Consider the following 15,471-nt stretch of genomic DNA (forward strand, 5'->3'; position numbering starts at 1 on the left):
TGCGTTTCAGACTGTATTGGTCAGTAAGTCAATGCATTCAAATAAAGAAATGGATTAATCTGAGTAATGCATCATTTTATCAGACCAGTAAAAGGGCACTTATCATTCCACAGCTTTAAGTCATTGCTTAGTTGTTAGGTACATATGTGCTACGTGTGACCACACTTGTTTTTCACCAGTATATTTTCCCTATTGCACATAAAAGCAAAAAAACCCAAGAACTGAGTGAGATGCTTGTGCTTTCATACACAGTGTGTTGATGATATTGGCCATTCACTGACTTTTAAGTGAAATCCGAGGCTCTCCTATTCCAAACCCAGAGTACAGGCTTCTTGAAATGTCCCATACAACGTCCCAGCATTCTCTGCCTTACCACATATGCTTTCATAACTGGCAGAATGTCAAAGGCCAGGCATGGGGGGCATATCAGATTTTATGTGATAAACGTAACTTGCTCATGACTGGATGTCAAGTGAGTGCTTCATTGAATTACATTAAGGGTTTCCATTATAAAGATCTAGGTTACCACAATGTGGTGCAAGAAACAATAGAAGGTCTTCTATAGCATATTTTGGCTTAAGGCCTTGAGCTCTTCATAGTCAGCAAAAAAGAATGGATTGTTCCAGCTTCTACAAACCAAAGATAATTGGGGCATGCATTTTTAAAGGGCATGCATATCAGCAGTGTCTTGAGAAAAGAAAAATGGACATGTAGAAACTAGACCAACAACCAAAACAGATTAATCTGCACTGGATTAGAAAAAAGTAACTTTGACGGCCCCCACCACCATGCAAACTTTCTTTTCAATCTCTGGAAAACTGTATACCACAAAGCAATTCATGACAATATATATTTTATATAGTTTATTTTAAAAAATTAAAAAATTACAAATCTTTGGCAAGTTCAGTAATTCAACATAAACAAGTATATAAAATACATTCAGTTTAAGATGAATGCCATGCACATCACAACAGGTGAATGTCAGTGACCGCAAGCCACATTTCTTGATGATGTGGAGAAGAGGACAAGCCTCCAAGTTTTGGAATGTATTGCATTATACTTCAGAGTGGCATCATCATCAAGTTATAGCTTCATGTACCATTGATCAACTTTCCTGTACTAGTCAAACCACACTGTAGTACATTGATAAGGCACCTGGATCAAATCAACTGCACCAATAACATGGCTCGGACATCCACACTTTTGGTTCTCCAAAAAGTAGCTTTTCTTTTGTGCTTTCTGCAGCATTGACTGCAATTCTAATCCACTCTCCACTGTTAAGAGGTGTAAACAGCGATTTATAAAGCTAGTATCTTTGGTATGCCCAAGCACAGAGAATCAGAACATCTAGATTCCCCTTTTTCTGAGGAAGAAGTATGGCATGTGGCCATTTCTGCATATAGGCCTTGTGTTAAAGTTATAACACAAGAACAATATTTCAACATACGCTCAACTTCTCTTTTCCATTATGATGATTTACAAACACAAATCTTTACAGGCCATCTCTCCTCACCAGAGGGGCAAGACAACCGATGCTTCTGAACACATCTCATGCAGTGCTTGTCATTCACTTTCAGATACTAGAAGCTTTTCTAGATTTTCCATTTCTCTCATTTTTCCCCTGCGCAGCCTACCTTAAAACCTGCTGATTAGACCGGCTTTGAAACCACTGCATCTAATCAAAATCACATTGCTTAGATATGTGACCCATTCTTTGATTTCTTTACTTGCATATCCCATCATTGAAACTTTCAGAGGGGCTACAATTCAAGACATTGCGCGTTTTTAAAAAATGCAGGTTCGGGCATTTTTTGGCTGAGGGATAAGGTGGAGGGGATGATAAATTTTTTTCAAACCCTGGATAGCATGTGGCTCCTTTGACCAGAAAGACAAGCTGGCAACTGGTTTATGCAGTTAAAATAAGTACTGAAGTACTGAAGACCACAGGTTTTTTTAAAGCATTTTTTCCACCTCCACCCATGAAATGATCTCCCAATGTTTCCTGGCCCCCCCACACACATGCACAGAACTGTCTGTGAACTACCGGTGGGGCAAAATGCAGCTTTGAGGCCTTGACTGGAGCCTATCACTGAGGAAGACAGGATGAGGGGAAAGTTCATGTTCACGTTTCCTGTCCTTCTTCCCTTTCAGAGGAACTTCCCACGCTCAGGTTCTGTCCACTCTCGCACTCCTCTCTGTGTCGCGTGCCAGTCCAACCCAAAGCTGGGGCAATTTCCTGGGGCTCGGTTCCAGGTCTGGAGAGAGTTCCAGGAGAAAACTAATCTCTTAGGTTTAATCTCTGCTTAATTTCTGTCAGGTCATCGCTTGCAACTCTGTTGGGGCAAATCGTTCAACATGTCATGCAGCGTGGTCTCATGTTGATTGGCTGAGGGTGTGGGTCCACCTGAAGGCACAAGAAGAGAGACCTTAAGACTCCAGAAGACAGCATTCATCAAAATTTTGTATTGATAGCATCAATTTCTCCTGACTCCTTGTACCCTGATATTTATCTGTATGTCAAAACGTAACTACAGTAATCGAAACACAAGCATATTTTGCTAACTTGGTCAGCTCCTACAATTCAGGTATGGGTGGCTGGCAGTGGACTCACCTCACAATACACTGGAGGGGGCCTGAAGCGGAACTCCTGGACGTAGGTAAAGAAGGGGCGCTCCAGTACGCTGCTCAAGTCCTCCTCAGCCTCAGGGGGCCTCATGTTCTGCTCGGCCTCTTCCTCTGTGATAATGCTGTTGTAATCCGGAGGAGCTGCACATGACAGAAGAGTGGGTTCAAAAAATTAGATGGGTCTTTTCTTTCCTTGTTCGGTAAGTCTGTCCTATAACGTGCATCAACCGCACCAAAATATAAAGCTGAAGGATGATACTCACGCTCAGGTTGCTCCGGGATGGCCATGCGAAGCCATTCCAGGTTGACGCTGTACTGGCTGCTGACGCTGGAGGTACGACTGCCGAAGGGATGGAGTGGGATGGTGCCCATGACCAGGGGCAGCTCCAGGCACAGTTTGGATGTCCCGGGCACATCCACGCACACCTGGGAGGGAGAGGACAAAGGCAGGTCAGAAACACGCAGTATTCTTACAGAGCCTTCATCTGAGCCATAATGGCTCCATAAAGGCAACAACTACACGCAACCTCACTCAGCCCGACTTCGCTGACGATTTGGGACTACAGAATTTAACAGCCGATACAATATTCTTCCTAAATAAACTCTTCCCATCATGGATTGTGGACTGATATCTCAAAGGCAGCGAGTTGAGACTGACCTTCAGCATGTACTCCACTTTGATGATGCGGCAGTGCAGGATGGAGGGTCCGACGGGAGGGATCTTGATGGCGCGGCCATGCCAGATCTCCCTGCGCCGAGCCCCCACGGCGTCGCCGCACAGCGTGGCCACCACAGAGCGCTTCTGCTTCATGGTGCCCCTGGCGATGAAGGTCTGCGTCTGGATGATGTAGGCCTTGGGCATCACTGACCGAGAGGTGGCGTTATCAAACTCGGCAAAAACGGGGATCACCTCGCCTGTGTGAAGGAAAAAAAAAAAAATGGGGTCGCTTGGTCAGAGGCAGGAGAATCAAAGGGAGGGCATGTCTATGGTCCACACAGCAGAGGTTGTTGAGGAACAGGAAAGAAAATAAGGTTTGTTCTTACCTGGTGTGTATCCCCGCCGGTCAATCTTAGCTGTCACTGACACCTGCCCAAAATTGCGATACCATACTCGTGCCAGCTTGTCTTTCGTACCAGCTTGGGGAGCCTAACAGGGAAAAGAAAAGATGCACATCAGTGACTATTCTATAAAACAGCCTGTGAGCAGGCAACACGGTATGGAAAATAAAGCACAAACACAACAATCTTACCAGCAGGGTTGGTGTGTTGATGTCAATGGGCTCAATAACTGTGAACTCCTTCTTGATTTTCTTTACTGTGGTCCAGGGTCTGTGCAGTTTCACTTTCACCCAGTAACGAATGCTGCCATGCTTTCCTTCGAATGAGGTCACCAGTGTCCTTTGGGGATCACAGAATGAATGTTAGCAGCATATTTCAAAACAATACAGAGAATGACATTTCCTATAAAGCATTATGCAAGAAAGCCATCTAAAATTATTACACTGCTTTCAAGACAGGAAGAAAGGTTCACATTCATTTTGTACAGTAGCTTTTGACTAGAATAAATTTCTTCTGCAATCATTTAACAAAGTGCAAGAGCATACTTACTCTTCAGGCAGTTGAAAGCTGAAGGGGAATTCATGCCGTCCAGCTGGTAGAACAGTTAAGTCGCCATTGTCTATTTAAAAAAAAGAAAGATATCAGCCATTTGCAACTTCATTCATAGATCCCTAAAGAAACCAAATTTTGTGTTACGAAAGGTTTACCCCATTGAAAAATAAGACACAAAGAGGGTCTACATGCACAATTCATAACAGACTACGTCGATCCTATCATATACTTCTTAGTTTCAGTTTTTGTGTATCATTGTGGCCTTAATCACATGACTCCTGTTGCCAGCATATTTGCATTCAGAGGCAGTTCCTTTTAAACCGAACAATTTGTTTTGTCACTGCTGAGCCCTGAGGCAATGTCCAGAGCTACCAAATATCTTCAAAACAACCTGATATTTTTCTGCAATCTCCCAGTTGTGATTACGTCTTAAAAATTAAGTCAGCTTTCAGACGAAACCCTATTTACTTGAATAGGCTACTCATTTAAACGGTTTGCAAGTGAAATGTTCTGCCGGATTTGCTGCACTGTGATCTTTAAGCATTCTTAGTGGAGAACAAAGGTTTAAGGATATGTTTAAGTCATACTTTAACGGTAGATTTATGGGATTTATTAAAACCTGTAGTCAATAAGTCTGCTATAAACTGGTCAAGTACGAATATGCACCGAAACAAAAGACAATCGATTCTAAATTAATTATTTGCAAAACACGGAATAAACTTCTCACGAGCTGCAGGATACGTAGCCTACATTTTATATATCTAACACAATCAATTGCACACTTCTTAAACTTTTAATTTCCATCTGTCGATATGAATCCCAAACAAAAACTTTAAGGGAAAAGTAGTTATTCACTCACTTTAAACCATCAACAAGCCCTCCATTGTTTCGAGAAACACTTCAGCTGTTCAGGAAAATTCTCATTCTGGTGCTCGGAAGCACAGGCTAGAGCTGCGGCATTGAGACTGAATGACTGACCTGCTTGCAGAAGCACCTCTCTCCGATTGAGGTATTCCACTTCGTCGCTGTAGTTTTGCGTGTAGGCTGTGCTGGCTCCGGCACTTCTAGACTCAGTCCAATGTACTTTAGCAAAACCTTCGGCGTGCAACTTCAACGACTCCACTTTGCTCTCCCCTGCAAGATCCAAGACCACTTTACCGGACACTACATCCCCGCTGCTGAATACGGGAGGGGTGTCGATTTCAGGAGAGTCGAAGATGATGAAAAACTTTTTCAATTTGTCGAAAATCATCTTCACGTCCGATATTTCAGATATGCTAACAGTGGGAATTAATATTTTGCTGTTTGTAATGAAGTGCTCTCACTTCTAAAATGATAGCAGTGTTAACGAGTACTCTTGTGCGCAATAGCTGCAAAACAAAAGTGCAAGAGCAGCCTCTCTTGAGCTACCTTATGCACGATGTCAAAGGGGCGGGCCTTATGAATTTATTATGTAAGAGTCTTGCCATGGATTGTTGCTAGCTAATAAACATCTTCGCTGGGTGTGGATAGCGAGCGGGACTAGCTCCTCACGGTGGTGATTGATGGTTACAGGTTCTCTGACGAAAACAAGCTGACTGAGCATGCCCCAGGACATGAAAGTTCCTCCCATTGGGCATTTGTAATGTACTCGAGTGCAGTTGTTTACCCCAACTTTTGATCGCTGCTAGAACTTTTTGTTTTCAAATCTATACCGAATTTAACTGACTCGTTGACGAGCTTAATTTGGTTTTCACATTCTAAGAACTAAAAGACACGATTGGTTATAGGAATTCGTTCGGTTTTCTGAATTATCAGCTTAATAAGAAAGACGATCATTTTAATGAATTAGTTATATTTCTGGGTAATTGACAGTAACATAGGTTACTACATTCCTTTAATTATAAATCTGTGTTTCAGATGTGTTATGTGTGTTTTTACACAGTCGTATACAATATGGTAAATAATAATACAATTCCCCAAAAACGTGTTGTTAAGAGTGAAAAATAACTTGCTCGCTTTCTTTGTTCCCTGAAAGTACCCAAAAGTAATATATCGCCTCCCTGTGGTAAAATACGGCTTGTCAAAGTTGAATTAAACGTATGCCTTTTTCTATACTGTGAAGGGCCTTCGCTTATTTACGCTGCATCCATCTGATCTAGCCTGCCCCCTGGTGGCGAACAAATACAATGCAGCGCTATTGGCTTTGTCAAATTCACTCGGGAGGCAGACCCTGCCTGGAAGTTGCTAACCAAGGCAGTTGAACGCTTAATTACGGTGGCTCTGAAGTGCAAAACACTGAAACAAAAAGAAAACGCAAAAACAAAAACTTTCGGCCCTGAGGTGCAGATGCAACATACAAAAACAAAAGGGGTGGTCCTGAGGTGCAGATGCAACATACAAAAACAAAAAGTAGCAGCCCTGAAGTGCAAAACACAAACATACAAAAACTAGCAGCCCTGAGGTGTAGATGCAACATACAAAAACAAAAACTAGTAGGCCCGAAGTGCAACAGTGGTGGTCAGGGCTGATCCTTTTTGTTTTTGCATTTTCTTTTTGTATTTGTGTTTTGCACTTCAGGGCTGCACGTTTTTGTTTTTGTATGTTGCATCTGCACCTCAGGACCACCCCTTTTTGTTTTTGTATGTTGCATCAAAAGTTTTTGTTTTTGCGTTTTCTTTTTGTTTAAGTGCAACAGTGCACTTCGGGGCTACTAGTTTTTGTTTTTGCATGTTGCATCTGCACCTCAGGGCTGAAAGCTTTTGTTTGTTTGTGTTTTGCACCTCAGGGCCGTTCCTTTTTGTTTTTGTATGTTGCATTTGCACTCCAGGGCTGAAAGTTTTGTTTTTGCATTTTCTTTTTGTTTTTGTGTTTTGCACTTCAGAGCCACCGTACTTAATGACCCCAACGGCTTGTCAACAAGAAACGATTTGAAAACAGACTGTATCAATACTTTAGCTTGGCCATTGCTTTTATATATTAGTGTCATTATTTTGTTGTTGCCTCATTTGTCGCCTCTGAGTCCAGCACTTGCACTGAAATCTGGTATTAGTACTGGTAATCAGTTTACTTAAGTAATTTCATATAATCTGACAACAGGTGACATTGCACATCTGTCTTAGTTATAATTGTTGTGCATAATATGTCCCTATTATCAGAAGCATAAAATGCATGTTAAAGTGGCATGGTTAATATGGTGCAGTGGGATCCAATATGTGCTCATTTTATAGTTGGTTATAAATTATAATTTTCATCACACAATTTAGCAGGCACTCTTATTTGCACTAATGTTCCAGCTAAATAGTGTGGCAAGCAAAGGAAAAAAGAAAAAACTAAATCTAAAAAAATCAATGCATTATGTTCATGATAGAGACAAATTATTGGAATACTGGCCACTTCAAATAAAAACATTAAACACAAAAATCGTAGTGCACATTTTAACAATAGTTTCTACCTGAGAAAACAGGCTTATTCGATTATAACTCTTGTTTTTATAAAACAATACACAAAGGACACATGGTTGATATGTTGCAAAGGTACATGATCCAAACTGGCTGTACGGAGAAGCCGTGATCTAAATGAGTCCAAGGATTGTGGTGCAGTGATGATACTCGCACAAAGCAATGGTGGCTTCTCTCCTCTTTAAAAGGGCATATGACTGACAGTTTGCACAGGCACATGGGCCAGCACGTTCCTGATGGGACGCTTTTGTGTATAATCCTCTTTATAGGCTGTTGTGAAATACCCCCTCTTGAAATGAGCAGGAATGTGGCTACCTTTAAGCTGTGGATGACAAAAGAAGTTCATGAATACAAGATAAAAGAGGTACATTATCAGTAGAGTACAGCTTGCTAGTATTCACAGATTAAGTACACAGCCTAATGTAGTTAGTTGATCCAGACATGGTGATAGTTCATTTTCTGGGGTTTTTGATATCGTTAGTCCAAGACGGTTTTTTGTGTGCATATTTACAGTAGTCTTGGACTACTGTAAATATAGACCTGGAATTTGGGATGTCTGAAGTAAGACAAGACATTCAAAGTAACTCCAAAGCAGCTTGTTCAGAGGTTGTACGTGTGTACATCAGCTAATTATTCTTTAACAAATAAGGTTTAATCTAATTTGTATAGTAACTATTTCCTACTATTTCAAACCAGCGCAGTGCACATAAAAACAATCTGGGACAATTGCACACATACAGTAAAACTGAAATCCAAATCCAAAATAAAGCAAACTGCCACTTTAAGAGGAGCACCAGAGTGACAAAATTAGTGTGCAATAAGTAACACAAATATCTTACTGCACTGAGCGTGGGGTAGTGACAGAGGGAAACATGCAGTGCTGTAATTCTGAGAATTGCTGTTACATTAAACTTTTTTCTGACCATCTCAGTCGACTGAAAGTACGTGGAAGAGGTTCACGCGGATTTCTTAATTAGTCTATAACCCCTACAACAGAACTGCTCATTTCAGTGTCCTGAATTGATAGGACTGGTTTACCTCACACAATCCCATGTAACTTGTTGCTTTCTGACCTCAGATGTCCACAGATAGTGGTACACAGATATGAGCTTGTACAATTACTTTCTTTTTAAATGTTTTCTCCCCATTGCTCACCCAGCTTGGAATGCCCAATCATGCTTGTGATGCAACATTAATTACAACCTCCATGCACTGGAACAGTGCCTTAACAGGATGAGCCAATCAACAGTTCTGTACCATTATTATACAGTATGTGATCAAACTGGAGAAAACAATTATCTTTTGGTAAGCACTGTACCAGCTCAAGTTGTTCTGGGCGAAGTGAGTGCCTTGTGCCCTTCACTGGTGGGTAGTCTGTCTGCATGGTAGTCAGTTTTGGTCCAGTTTCTGGTGGAAAAATACAAAATATTAAATACAGTATTTTGCTAAAAAGCCTATCTACTCATGCAATTGCATGTATATGTCTCCTTTAGCAAGACCATCAATAAACATTTTCAGGAAACAAGACTGAAAATGACTAAAGTTATCATTCATGATGATAACAATCACTTGCTCTTGGGTCAAAGGTAATCAGGTGGTGTTCTGTCCTGTTGAATAATTTCGCTTGTAATGGTGTCCACCTTAAGAAGGCCCATGTTGTGTGTGCCCATCTGCAAGGCTTCTACAAAAGCCATTTCCTTTTCTTGCGCTTGCCTTCATTGGGCATCTCATAGCCAGGGGAGGGAGTGATGGGCAGAACACGGGGTGCTGTCCTGTGAGGATAGTCCACACTTGAACTCGACGTGTATGACAGGCCCTCCTTGCCGGCCTGCCCCAGCACCACATTGCTCTTTGTCCTGGAGGCAGGCCCATCGACGCGGTCCAGGGGCCCCCTGGGGATATTCTGAAAAGGGAAACACCAGCTCTGCCTCTTTAGCACTCAGGCGTCCACAGGTCACAGGGGATCAAATCACTATGACTAAGGCTTGGTTTTCCTACACTTTTGGCATATTACGAAAAAAAAAAACAGCAATGGGAGAATCAGCAGGCCCTCGTTCTCACCTTTGAAAAGAAGAACTTGTATGAAGTGGCTGTCATCCTTGCACGGTTTCGCTCAGGATCCATGTCTCCCCTGGGAACGGAGCTGAAGTTTCTGTCTTTCTTCACCAGGAGGACAGGATCTGAATAAAAGGGTAAGACAAATGCGAGCCCATAATGTACCTGCAGACGTAGGTTAAGAGTGCAGGGCCTACTCCCATCATTCCATGCGTATTTTAACAGCACATTTCAGTCGATGTTTAAAGAATGTTTTCCTACGATAACATTAAGTGTAAGACCACACAAAGCAATGCGCTCTCACCTGATTTAATTGCAGGATGGACATCAGACGTTGTGGTTTTCCACTTCTCTGGGTAGTCCCCAAGATTAATCAGCTGATGTTCATGAGTCTGGTTTATTACTTCTGAGCTGTGAAACAAGTAAAAAGTTAAGAAAGTAATATTTTCATTTTTTTGTCAAATTCAAATGATTAACTTATTAAAATTCATCTGATTGTTGAAAATGGTAAATTTACTATTAGTGATTGTAAGTTCCCCTTTGCTAACTAACTAGGACAGCAAAACAGTTGATCTTTTCCTGCCTCCACCCACCAAAAAGTAACTGATTTATAAGGCTGTTTAAACTCATGAAGAGCTTCTGTGTGTGACTGACATACCTCACTCTGCCTTTCTGCTTGTAATGAGCACTGTAGGTGGTTTCACGCTCCTTAATTGTCTCTGGGTCTCCCATTGTAAATGTAGAACTCTATGGAGATCATGTGCATAATGCTTATTATCTGAGTTCAATGCAGATGCATTTCTGTTTGTTGCCAGTACCAGAAGGAACCTTTTTGGATGATACTTCCTTTTGGTGAGAACATTATTATGTAATAAACATTATTGTAAATTGATTACATTTAGGGCAATGAATTGCCTTGGTCTGAATTACCTGCGTCACAGGCTTTGGGGGAGCACACCAGCGGAACTGGTAAGTGTCATTGTATGCCGACCTGAGAGGATGGTTGAGTCTATACCGTTGTATCTTTGTACCATCTAGACCAGAGGGACATACAGATAAAAGCCACTTTACAGTCCAGACACAGCCAACAGATTCCATCTTGTATCCCACACCAATAAAGCATGCAAATTATTTTGTTACTGTTGGAAAACCGAATTAAATATAAATTGTAAAGTTGCCACAAAAAGAGTCAGGGTCTCAAAGATTGCCTCACCTTGGGGTGCAGTGTACTTGATGAGCACAGATTTGGCAGAGGAGCCAGGGAGTTTCTCCTCTTTTTGGTTCTTGCTGTCCTTGACTGGTGTAATTGTGCCGCTGATATCATCAAATGAAGTGGGACGCTGGAAGTGGTCTGCATATGTGGTGCGGTAGTTCACAAGCCGTGGGTCACCGTTTAGCTGATAATCAATGATTTGGCTGGCCCAGTCTTGGATGCAGCAGGGGACCAAGACTGGATAGCCATGTGATTTTTGTTTTTCCTCAGAGAGGGCAGCAAACGGGTCATCAGGCACTTCAGCTGCTTCTCGGTTCATGACGATGTTCAGTGCGAGCGGTCAAACCACCCCGCTCCAGACAGAACTCTTGAAACCCCTTTACTGCTGCTCCGTCATCTAGAAAAAGGAAAGATACGCAGTAATATTATGCTAATTATTTAAGCAAAATGTGTTCCTGTTCTGACAGTAAAATCCATAATGATAGGAAAATAGCATAATCACGTATGAACACGCATCAAAGAAAAGTTGTTTATGAGTAGTTTGATTATTTTCAGAATATGTCAAATCGAGCAGGTCCTTATATTCACTGCTTACGTTTTTACTTGTCACAACTGCTATTCGCAAACTAACGCGCATCCTTACATCACCCTGTTCTAGTATTTATAACAATGCCAGTTCCAGAATTTTTTTGACGTAAGTCAATTCTAAATGACGTCATAGAACTAGGATGACCCAATAATGCCAATTCAGCAGACGACAAATACAGTGGCAAATTCTCATGTACTTTTCATGTTTTGGTGACCGATACTCTCCCCGTTGTGACGTTGTAATCAGTATTTTCGTTTCTTGGATCTCTTCTTCTCGAACGAGCCATGTCTGGGAAAAGAGTTAGGGTTACATTTTTTTAAACCAAATGTGCATTTTCAGTACGTTTTATCCCAAAAGAATGTTGGCTCAGATCCAAGTAACCTTCACAATGAAACTGATGATTACGTGCAAGAATTAAAGCCTCCATACATGTGGCAAATAACAATGCACTTACATTCTTTATGAAAAGAACTTATTTTTTAATTAAATATTTCTTTATTAATTCACAATAGTAGGCTATGTGTATTAAGTCACAAAAACAATTTCACACACTGCGGCCCTTGGATCATGGCACTAGGGGGTGCTAATACACGCCTAAATTGCTCTATAGTTGTCGAGCCATTCTTATTTAGCTGATACAGATGGCAGAGTTGGTCTTCACCAAAATGCAACAACGAACAGGATGTTTCCAGCAATATTCACGCTGGTGAACTTTAGTTTGACACTGATCGAAATAAATTGTACTGACCACCTAGCTAATTAATTGTGTTACTTTTCAGGCAACGAGAGAAAAAAAATATTTTCGTCTGAGGATGTGATGCAACAATATGCGTTTCCGGTCTAAAGAGCCTCCTTTCGCTCCCTCTTTTGGTCATCCCGGCTACACTGTCCACTGTCGACCGGGTGGGTAGAATTGGTTATGTAGCCAGGGTTTGTGTCCAATATATTGAGTATGATAAATCCCAACTAGCCACACACGGATGGTCAATTAAATAGCTATCCCATTTGGAGCTCGCTTACTAGCTAGCGAGCTAACGTCGCAGATGGAAGAGACACCGCGTTAGCAGGATAGCAATTGTCAAACTTAGCGCACATGTGTTTTGCCTGCTGATGATATGTACTGTAAACGTTGCTCGGGCGTGACGTATAGTTGTGTAACTGTGCTTAATGTATGCTCGCCAACTTAACTAGCTTCATTATTAACACCTTACAATTACCAGGTAGTCATTTTGACTTGTAGACAAATCTAAGTTATTAAGTGTGCTAAACAACTCTTATTTTTAACAACAGCATACAAAGATGCAGATATTTGTGAAAACGTTGACAGGGAAAACCATCACCCTCGAGGTGGAACCCAGCGACACCATCGAGAATGTGAAGGCAAAGATTCAAGATAAGGAAGGTAACGTTAATTTACAGTAGCTAACTAGCGACCTATATGGCTATGCGATTTAACGTAGTTAAGTTTGTCTGAATCTGATCCTTGTAACGACCGAGGTACACTTATCTAGATAGTCAGCAACTTTTGTATATCAGTTTGTCATTACCTGGTTAGTGGGATCAGCTCTCAAATTTAGTGCAACTGGACCAAAAACCTGCATACATGACAGGTCCCCAAGACCAGGTATGAGAAGCACAAACTTCTCTACTCAGATAATATGCTGTGAATGTATGTAGTGGCCCACTGTATCCTGCGGTTATGAACTTGTCTGTTCCAGGAATCCCTCCTGATCAGCAGCGCTTGATTTTTGCTGGCAAACAGCTTGAAGATGGACGCACATTATCAGACTACAATATTCAGAAAGGTAGGAATGCACCAGTTGTTGTGATTGATTATTCCAGTTGTACAGAAAGAAAAATGTCAATTCTACTTCTACCATCCCTGAAAAGCTGTCTGATCTGTCTGAGTTCTGTCTGACCTGCCAAAATGCCGTGATGTGCTTTCAGAGTCCACCCTTCACTTGGTACTACGCCTGCGTGGTGGAATCATTGAGCCGTCTCTGAGACAGCTGGCCCAGAAGTACAACTGTGACAAAATGATCTGCCGAAAGTAAGAGCGCCATGGCACTGAAAACATGTGGGCAACGCTGACCTGCGCTGCACAGTTGAACTGAGTGACAAAAACGTACTTTCATCTGAAAACCGTGACTCAGTTTCTCACATCCATCCCACCTAATTGTTCATTCCGAGAGGGCTGACCAGAGTTCCTGTGCCATATGCAATTTGTGAGTAATTGCAGTTGTGTGCCTCCTCTCCCTTGGGCACAGAGTGCATTGGCCTGCGAGTTAAACAGAGACACAGCTGGCTGGATCACTTCATCGCCTGGCTGATCTTGCAGTGAACTGGGCTTCTGATAATGGTTGAGGGCAGATGTAGATTACAGACTTTTAACTGCAATAGTTGGTCCTTTTGTGTGGAGGCATAATTGTAGTTTAGTCGTGTAAAATTGCTTTTGATTATTTGCGCACTGACTGGTTTCTCTCCGGTGCAGGTGTTACGCTCGCCTTCACCCGCGAGCTGTGAACTGTCGTAAGAAGAAGTGTGGGCACACCAACAACCTGCGCCCCAAGAAGAAGCTGAAGTAAGCAGTGGAGTTGATGTGTAACTGCACAGAAACACTCAATAAATGTGAGTAAAAAGGGGTAAACTGGTGGTTCTGTTGTTCTCTTTGCCTTAAGGTCTAGCTTCTATAGTTCTCTCAAACCAGAACTCAGAGTTGACTGTGAATCTGGCATAAGGATGTGGAAGGTTAAGAAGATTCTTCTGCACTTATAACCCAAAGTTTGGTCTGTTTTTATTGATTTTATTTATTTTGAGTGCTACCAAACTATAAATGCTCTCAACACTCCTAAAATTCCTGCTCCGTACAAAAAAAGCATGTAGTAAATTTGACTAAACCTTCTATTCCAAGAAGAGCAAAGGGAAAAAAACTATTTTTCACACTTTGGTCAAATTTAATAACATGGAAACAAACTATGAAATACAGAAAAATAATGCAAGCAAAGCCGCAATACCGAAGTATGCACTTTTATTTAAAACAAATTATGGCATATTCAGACATTCTGCTGTTCAGTTTGCTGCTATTTTATGCATTATAGCCAGGGAGCAATCAACTGTACCTTATAAATGCTGCATTGTGTATAACCTGTAATTTTATGCGCATAAAAATAGTTTCTAAATGGTTTTGACTGCATATATCTTGTGATCAATTCTAAAGTGTAACTTCAATACAATGTTCACATCTCCCTACAACATGCAGTCTTTAGGTCTGTAAATTAGGTCTGTAAATCTCAAAACACAGTCAAATTAAAAGTGTTTTTTTCAAACTAGGTAAACTAAAAGTACACAACATCAATTTTTACGTTTGAATGTGACATTAGTACGCACAGGGCTGTTACCATTGGCTGGTATAACACATGTAGATCCCATGATGTGTTCATTGAAGAACTTCACCAAGCAAAGTGAGTACAGTTTTGCTGTGCAAAACCACCATAATCTATCAAATCCATGAAAACATAAAATGTTTGTGACACTATTAATCCAATACAAAATGTCAAAGTTTTTTTTCCAGTAGCCCCAATAACACACATGGAGTTTTGTAAAGTGTCAGTCAATCAAATCATTTTAGGGTGGGTGGGTGGGTGAGGGGCGGTGGGGGAGGGGGGGGTGCAAACAGACAGAAGTTCAGAAGTCATCCACAAGTAGCCTAAACCTAATCTGAATGTAGTGAGGGACAAAGGACAAACCTACGCAAAATGTCTCTGGTTTAAATGTTTCATTTTGAATCACCACTGGCGCACTGTAATTGACAAAACAAAATTCCAATAAATATTTATAATGCTTCCATTTTTCTTGAAGGTAGGAGTAGAAGACTTGATTTTGATGATATTACATCCATGTTCTTAGTCATATTATTTTAAGATGATTATGAATTATCC

At 41.3% G+C, this 15,471-nt stretch overlaps 3 protein-coding genes across 3 annotated transcripts; 1 reads left to right on the top strand and 2 right to left on the bottom strand.

Annotated features, from left to right (window-relative positions):
• Positions 1 to 848: 848 nt before the first annotated feature.
• On the bottom strand, positions 849 to 5,651 carry arrdc2 (arrestin domain containing 2). Its single transcript, XM_035415690.1, has 8 exons — positions 5,215 to 5,651; positions 4,234 to 4,303; positions 3,876 to 4,023; positions 3,670 to 3,772; positions 3,284 to 3,540; positions 2,889 to 3,051; positions 2,612 to 2,766; positions 849 to 2,404 (listed from the first exon to the last, which is right to left on the bottom strand). The coding sequence occupies exons 1-8, from the start codon at positions 5,486 to 5,488 to the stop codon at positions 2,351 to 2,353; spliced, it is 1,224 nt and encodes a 407-aa protein (XP_035271581.1). The 5' UTR covers positions 5,489 to 5,651; the 3' UTR covers positions 849 to 2,350.
• A 1,958-nt stretch (positions 5,652 to 7,609) lies between these two features.
• LOC118225250 lies at positions 7,610 to 11,263 on the bottom strand. The gene is made up of 8 exons (XM_035413399.1): positions 10,945 to 11,263; positions 10,662 to 10,765; positions 10,390 to 10,478; positions 10,036 to 10,142; positions 9,738 to 9,856; positions 9,390 to 9,579; positions 8,995 to 9,083; positions 7,610 to 7,998 (listed from the first exon to the last, which is right to left on the bottom strand). Exons 1-8 carry the CDS (start codon positions 11,261 to 11,263, stop codon positions 7,858 to 7,860), a joined length of 1,158 nt encoding a protein of 385 aa, XP_035269290.1. The 3' UTR covers positions 7,610 to 7,857.
• A 1,013-nt stretch (positions 11,264 to 12,276) lies between these two features.
• Positions 12,277 to 14,180, top strand: LOC118225582 (ubiquitin-60S ribosomal protein L40). Its single transcript, XM_035414153.1, has 5 exons — positions 12,277 to 12,436; positions 12,824 to 12,935; positions 13,252 to 13,338; positions 13,481 to 13,583; positions 14,025 to 14,180. Exons 2-5 carry the CDS (start codon positions 12,833 to 12,835, stop codon positions 14,116 to 14,118), a joined length of 387 nt encoding a protein of 128 aa, XP_035270044.1. The 5' UTR covers positions 12,277 to 12,436; positions 12,824 to 12,832; the 3' UTR covers positions 14,119 to 14,180.
• Positions 14,181 to 15,471: the final 1,291 nt, after the last annotated feature.

The sequence above is a fragment of the Anguilla anguilla genome, chromosome 4, assembly GCF_013347855.1.
Source record: "Anguilla anguilla isolate fAngAng1 chromosome 4, fAngAng1.pri, whole genome shotgun sequence".
Lineage (NCBI taxonomy): Eukaryota > Metazoa > Chordata > Actinopteri > Anguilliformes > Anguillidae > Anguilla > Anguilla anguilla.